Source organism: Habropoda laboriosa, unplaced genomic scaffold, assembly GCF_001263275.1.
Source record: "Habropoda laboriosa isolate 0110345459 unplaced genomic scaffold, ASM126327v1 scaffold2, whole genome shotgun sequence".
Classification (NCBI taxonomy): domain Eukaryota; kingdom Metazoa; phylum Arthropoda; class Insecta; order Hymenoptera; family Apidae; genus Habropoda; species Habropoda laboriosa.
Window position 1 is genome coordinate 3,875,270 of NW_017100190.1, and position 7,846 is coordinate 3,883,115.

The 7,846-nt window shown below is 43.2% G+C and overlaps 1 protein-coding gene across 1 annotated transcript in view; it reads right to left on the minus strand.

Annotated features, from left to right (window-relative positions):
• LOC108580104 (protein Star-like) overlaps nt 1-7,197 on the minus strand; it is a 12,157-nt gene extending 4,960 nt beyond the window's left edge. The window contains exon 1 of the mRNA XM_017943768.1: nt 7,124-7,197. Within this exon, the coding sequence (XP_017799257.1) occupies nt 7,124-7,197 (74 nt within the window). The remainder of the gene's footprint in view (nt 1-7,123) is intronic.
• Nucleotides 7,198-7,846: the final 649 nt, after the last annotated feature.

Here is a 7,846-nt window from a genome sequence, read left to right on the forward strand (position 1 = left end):
GTCTTGAGTCTCTGTGAGTATGTTAAAATGTCACCGGTAGGAATATTAAATTTGTACCGACCTATAGTATATCCTTTTTACAAAGTTTGATTTTTCTTTTTGGCACAAATAGACTGCAGAATTATGGTATCTTTGTCATTTAAAATGGGACATTTCTGAGTTCAGTAGTTTCACATCAGAGAGTAGATTAGATTGTGTGATCAATATTTAGCTATTATAGGAATGTAAATTTCAAGCGACTCTTCGGTATGCCACTATCGATGCCAAGCAACGATTCGACATCGCTTCGTCACGGTAAAAAAATCACATTTTTCTCCAGATAGAGTAAGGTTCTTTAACCCTACTGCGTTCTTCGTTCTGACTGTACACATAAGACTTTTTGGTCGAAAAGAACCTAAGACCTTATGTGAAAGAATTTTCGTTTCCAACGCGACATATATGAACCTAGACAGTAAACGTTTAAAATAATGTTTAGGAACGTAAACTTGATAACAGCAAAAATGAATGAAAATATAAAAAGGCGGTGGGTCAAAAAAGACCGCTCTAGGGTTTAGATTGAGAAATGGTCGTATTAGTCTGGAGGGAACTTGGATTGAAGTTAAAATATTCCTTTCCTTATCACCGATGTTTCCCAAGAATTTCTAATTGCAGAATGAAAATTGACAGAGATTCGAATATCGTCGAGGAAAATGACTAAAAACTTACGCAGGTATTAGAATAACAGATCGAGACATTCGGAGTGGTGGACGTGTAAGTCGGTGGCGCGGCAGACTAAAGAAAGGGCCAACGTTGCAACGAAGCTTCTCGACATAAAGTATCGATCTAGCCGCGAAAGCGCATATTTAGAGGAACCACCTGCAACGAGTCGATTTCCCTATGCACGTGCTGGCTTATGTTAGTCCGCATCGCGATACGATCGTCGCGTGCGCGCCAGCTTTCCTAGCAATTTCACTTAATACCACGTTTTAATTCACCAGCCGCAAACTCTAGTAGCTACAATCCACACAACTGCTCTGTAATAACAGATGCGAGATTTGCGATTCGAAAGGGAGTTCAATTCGATTGTGAGAAGGGATAAAGGCCAATGGCAGGAAAGGTGAGATTCCTCAGCGTTCGCTGCAATCGTTCGGTCCTTGGTCTAGTGTCCCGATGATAAAACACGCGAGATATCAAAAAGTTGGAGAGTCTAATGGTACAAAAAGTGGAGTAGGTGAAAATTTGTTTAGGAAATATCTCGATCGTGGATAGGATAAGAAGTTGGAAAGTGAAAAAATGAAATATCTCGTCCAAAGTGCCGAATGAACGATACCGAGTGGTGATATATCTCGTCCAAAGAGTGGGATAAGTGAAAAATTTTTTCTCGAAATATTTCGTCCATAGACGGAAAGAGTCAACGATAAGATACTCAAAGGTGAGATTCCTCAATCGTTTGGTCCCTGTTTTGACATCCCAATGAAAGAACGCGAGATATCTCATCGAGAGAGTGAAATACATAAATATTCGTTCCCAAAATATCTCCTCCGTAGACGTGAAAGAGTGAACGATATGAAACTCGAAAGTGAAATTCCTCAGCGATCACCGAAAGTGAGATTCCTCAGTGTTCGCCGTAATAGTTTAGTCCCTAATTCTCGCCTCTCGATAAAAAAACGCGAGATATCTTATCCATAAAAATTCAAAAGTGAAATTCCTCAGCATTCACCGAAAGTGAGATTCCTCAGCGTTCACCATAATCGTTTGGTCCCTGTTCTCACGTCCCAATGAAAAAACGCGAGATATCTCATCTGTAGACTCGAAAGAGTGAACGACAGAAAATTCAAAAGTGAAATTCCTCAGCATTCACCAAAAGTAAGATTTCTCCGCGTCTCAGCATTCACCATAATAGTTTACTCCCTAATTCCCGCCTCTCACTGACACAGACGCGAAAGAGTGAACGACAGAAAATTCAAAAGTGAAATTCCTCAGCATTCACCGAAAGTGAGATTCCTCAGCGTTCACCATAATCGTTTGGTCCCTATTCTCACGTCCCAATGAAAAAACGCGAGATATCTCATCTGTAGACACGAAAGAGTGAACGACAGAAAATTCAAAAGTGAAATTCCTCAGCATTCACCAAAAGTGAGATTCCTCAGCGTTCACCATAATCGTTTGGTCCCTGTTCTCACGTCCCAATGAAAAAACGCGAGATATCTCATCTGTAGACTCGAAAGAGTGAACGACAGAAAATTCAAAAGTGAAATTCCCCAGCATTCACCGAAAATGAGATTCCTCAGCGTCTCAGCATTCACCATAATAGTTTACTCCCTAATTCCCGCCTCTCACTGAAACAAAAAAAAACACCCAAAACCTACAACCCACAAAAATTCGTCTCTCTTCCACACTTAGAAAAGCGTCAACTCCAAGAAATTCCACAATAAACCCAGAAAATACAAAATAAATCCCCACAGACACCTACAATATCCCACGAAGCAAACACACACGCCTACGTTTCCCTATACACTTCCTGTGCCGCATTTTTCCATTCCCCGGCGTCTGTACCCAACGATGAGCATCACGGTTGGCATTTCACGCGATACACGCTTTGAATAAAGTTATTATAACCATCGAACTACGTATACTCTCGATATGCCAAGACATAGCCAGTCGATACTAACCGTATCGGTAAATACAATCTGAATTGTTCAGGGCCTGCATAATGCACAGCACCGTACACACATTCGACGTATCGAACCTATAGACCGTCTATAGCCGGTTAACTGGAACTACGAAAGAATACAGACAGACAGTTAGACGAGAGAATATAATGCACGGAAGTGAAATCGATTTTCTGCGATCGAGATTCGAAACGATCCGGTTTATGATGTCATCCATGTTACGTTCGCCGTTCGCTTGAATAGGGAAACTTTCACACAACGCCTGTAGTAACGCAACTGCATCTTAGCTGTAGATGCAACTATCTCTCTCGCACTCGCGTTGGCCCCATTCCCGATCGATCCAGGTGATATCGCGATATAATATCGTTACGACTTTGATATATCGTCCTATGCATCCATTGTAACTGCAGGGAAATGGTAATCAACCGATATTACAGACACAGAAGCGCGAAGATGAAAAATTCTGCTATCTACAGAAACGACGAAGGCGATGATTTATCGAGGCAATTTGATATGCAATTAGAAAAAATCGTGAATTAAAGGGACACAGGGAAATGGAAAGAAGCGATATTGCCCCGTTCACCGGTGAAATACACTTTTCCATCCGTTCTATCCTTCGGCGATACTGCACGTTATGCATTATGCAGTTCGTTTGGCTCTTTCGCGACTTCGTTTCGTTAATTCCTTTTTCTCTCCGCCTGGTTTTTCTCGGATCTGTTCGGGGGGGAGCACGTGAAAACACTGTAGAGAGAGAATTGCGGGCGCGTTCGTTCGAGAAACGACTTCCGTTACGTGGAAAGATGTTAATGCGACAACTATGTTGCATTCTTGGTTGCGAATAATTTGTGGAAATTTGTGCGCAGCGATGTTTCTCTGCGATTTCTGAAAATGAGTTTTTTAATATATTTTTCTCGGTGAAATTTGAAAGCTCGCTGCTGTTCGAATAGAAGATCGAACGAAAATTTGAATAATGTCCTTTTCGGTACGAGAGGACATGAGATATCCAGATGTTCCATATTCCAACAGCCGCAAAGCGGAAAGACAGGCACGCGAGTAGGTGAGCACTTTCTAAGTATTTTTTTGCAACACAGGCCGGATTTCCGTGTCCACCCACAGGAACGTTGCAAAACGCCGGACAGCCACGAATTTATCAGATAACCTAATTGTTACGCGGTTATTTAAACACGTAGATTCTTCTTCGTCGATAGAACGCTTGTTTGTTAGCCGTTTCATCGCTGCTGGGGCACTTTCTCCTTAATTCGATCCTTTGTGCACTTACATTTTAATTTGGTGGAACGAATTTTTAAACGATACGGTGGAGAGAAAAAATTTTGCGACTGCAACTGAATATTTATCGTCTGTCGCACGTGTTACGTACTAAAATTGGACGCACCGAAAGGGTTAATTTAACACTAGAACGAGTGGCCGGGTCAAAATTGACCCGTTAGCAAATTTCGTAACCTCGCAATTTTCCAGCGTTCGATAATGATAAATATTATCATTTGGAACTGACTTTATCCTCCGCGTGCATACTTCCACTTATATCGATAGAAATCTAATTTTTCAATCGCGTTTCAATTGCACAAAAGTTCACTTCTCGTTAATGGGTCATTTTGGACCCGGTCGGTCGTTCTAACGTGAGGTTAAACAAAAATTGAGCTTCGCTATACACGCGACACTATCTAATCAAAGCCACAATTATCACATCAGCGATCGCTCAATACCACATAGTCACACACTCGACGTTCCACGAGAAGGGAACGAAAAAATGACAGAAAAGCAACGACTACAAACCCGTCATCGTTGCAAACTCCATTTGCATTCAGGAGCAAAAAGACACGGCAGAAAGGAGAACGCATCGCGCTAAGCTGCACGCTTCGTCGCAGCCTAATTTCTGCGCGGACAGCCAAGATGTCTCGCGTTGAACGCCCTTTAAATTAACCGACCCAATTGTTCACGATGCTCGTCCAATGGTCCCCCCCCCCCCTGTTTAATTTCCACTGTCACGAATCGTGCTGGACGTTGTTGCGTTTCGATATCTTCCTTTCGATTATCGGCACAGGGTCTCGGTTTACGCTCGAAGAAAATGGCTCGACTTACATACGAGGAAGCCAAGGATAAGTTGGCGGGCGTAGGGAAGAAGGATGGTAAAAGGCGGGAACGAACAGCTACGAGAGGTTGGATATAATGGACAGCATTGAAAATGGCATTCGAGCGGAGCCTTTATGCTCCAAGGGGAAGGTAAATGGCACGTCGAATCGAGCCTCTGTTTGAGTATCGTTAATAACGGCCATTGTCGTTGGACATCGTTGATACGGTGTTTATGAAACCGGAGCTGCTTTGCCGTAATTGAGTGTCGCGAAAGGATGGAACGGGGGTGTCCTTTGAGAACGGAATGCTAATCGAGACGTGATGGATTATGTATTAGGGCTAGGCAGAAGTTTCAGTCTCTTTTTCAGCGTGCTGGTGTCGTTATTTTAAATTCAATATTTTCCCGCCTTTTTGTGTATTTGCGAAAAGGTACGGTAAGAAGGGAAGATTGAAACTTTTGCATTTTACCGATGTTAGGTCGAATTTCAGCGTTCGCAAATTGATCACTCGTGTGATTAGTTCAGCGCTGAAAAGTGTTCGAGTTTCTTCGTGTTAATTTGAAACTCGTACGCTTCTCGTTAACACGTTCCGTGACAGTTTTCGAAAAGGGAATTTTTATTAAAGGAAGAAGGTTATTTTTCGAAATATACACGGAGGAAGATTGGAGTGTGAAATATTCAACCCATGTCGATATCAAGGGGCGAATCAAATTGAAAATTACGTTTCAATCTGACACTCCGTATTACACAAATAAAAAACCAAAACACAAGCGTGGACAAGCGTAACTTTGACAATGTGCGTTGAAACTAGCTGTTCGATTCGATTTCCTTCGCTTCGCCTCGGCCGTCTAAACAGCTGAGCACCGTGAAGACGCAGTCAGCCTCGTTAAGCCCAATTCACACTCACGGATACGTGAACGTGATGGTAAATTTATTCGATCTGATTTATTCAAACTGATGACAGAGTTTCCTACAGAATACAATTGCAACACGTGTAATCTCATTAAGCCCGAATTACGACTACGCGTTTCAACAACGTTGATTTTCAAACGTAGGTGGTCCGCGGCAAAACGCGTGGATGCGTGTATAACTATTTGACACACATTCCACTTTTTACACCTCCGCCACCGTGTGACCTCTCCAAGGATCAAGAGTGGGCGGACAGCGAAGCGATAACCTCTATGGAGGATTTCCACTTGGTCTGACGGCACGTGCCGCGATAAAGAAACAGAACAGAGGTGTTGCAAAGGAACAGTACGAAAAAGGCATAAGGCGAAATAAGACAGAAAATCTAGGAAAACAAAAGAGTAGCGAAGAAACAATTTTTTCTCAAGTGTGAAACAGGCTTAATCCCCGACAATGGCCCAAACGAACCGAAACTACCGGTTAACGAGAAACGTCGAATAACGAAGAAGATGGCTTTCTCTCCTGCCTATTCGTACAGCTCGTCTCTGTTAGGCTTTTTCACGCGACGAATAGCGACATTTCCCGTCGAATTCCTGAAATATTTCACCGTGAATCACGCTTGTACGCGTGCCTCTCGAAACGCGTAATATTTACGAATATCGGCGAGAAGCGAAAAAAACGTCGCTTCTTAGGAAGTTCGCCGGGCATTCTATTGGTAAACTCGGCTTCATTCATCGCGCTTCACGGTTGCCCGCGCATAGAACGGTAACGTTGTATCAACAATGGTACAAAAACGAATTTGGAAATCGGTCAGAGGCGAGTTTCTTGCCGGGGACGTGAGTCGGTTGAGAAAATCTGTGAGAAGGTCAAGAGCGGTGGTGCAGGGATAACGAGGCACGTTTTCGCGCCATTTATCATTCGAGAGAGTCCTCTTTGAAGACGCAGAAACGATCGTTCTACGTGCGAGAAGAAAAATGCTTGAAAAGAGGCGAATCATTCGAGAATCTCCTTCGATTCCGAGAAGTGAATCTCGCTTAAAATAACCTACCAAATATAATTCTACCTTCAATTTCAATTACACAGATCCCCGAATCTTACAGTCTCTCGTCGAAATAATTAATAATCGAATCTCTCGAATTAATTCCTCGTTTCAATTTGCACTAAAAATCGCGCAGAACACTCTCCGCAAACGAAACAAATCAGCTCTCCTTCGAAGCTCAACTAATAAACGCATTGCAGCAAATCTGAAATAAAAATGAAAATCGAATCCGTGTCAGTGAAAACGCGGCTTTCTACAAAACTGCTCGTCCCCGGAACGATCGTCGACGATCCACCTAATCGTTACTCCAGTCTCGAGGAACCACAAAAAATTCCAAAAAAAAAGAAGAGAAACAAAAAATACCAAAAGTAACCGATAATCTAAGTTAAAGGAAAAAAAAAAAAAATGCGCGTGGAGCGTCGAATAAGCGTACATACTTGGCTTTGACGGGCTCCATGCCGGTCCAGAATAATTCGACTGGCGGAAAGGAAGGTTGAACGGCGTACAACATTCACGTGGCTCGTCTCACATCCCGTCCGTGACGCGATCGTCGCCCGGAAGACATCGGCCGGGCCTGCTTCACCAGACCGACGTGCTGCACATCCTCTGTCGACGCCTCGTCGTCGCGGACACTGCACTCCGTCGAACGCGCGTATATTTTCCTTTCTAGTCGCTTCGAACGTTAAAAGCGGCTTCGTGAAACGCAACCAACTCTCCTCTCTCTCTCTCTACTTTCGCGACTCTATGAAACTTTCTGTGTTTACTAAAACGAACAACCAACACTATACGTAAACGCACACAGGATAATATACCTCGTATTCCCTTCTTTTTTCTCTTATTCCTCTTACAACGAACTGTATATATCGATCCACGATAGAACAAAACAACAATCGTCTCACTTTGTCACACTTCCAACGAATATCTTGGACGATGAATTTCTCGTTAGAAACCGGCCCTTAAACTTGCCGCAACATACTATCTCGCAGGCGGCCGTGAACGATCGAGGAGAATAATTGAACAGTGGATCGACGAAGCGTCACGAGGTCGAAGGATTCGCGAGAACAAAGAAGAAGAAGAAGAAGAGGAACCGATCTTCTCCTTCTCTCTGTTTCGTGTCGTACGAAAGTTGATTAGCGGGCCACGAGAGAGAGGACGAGCCA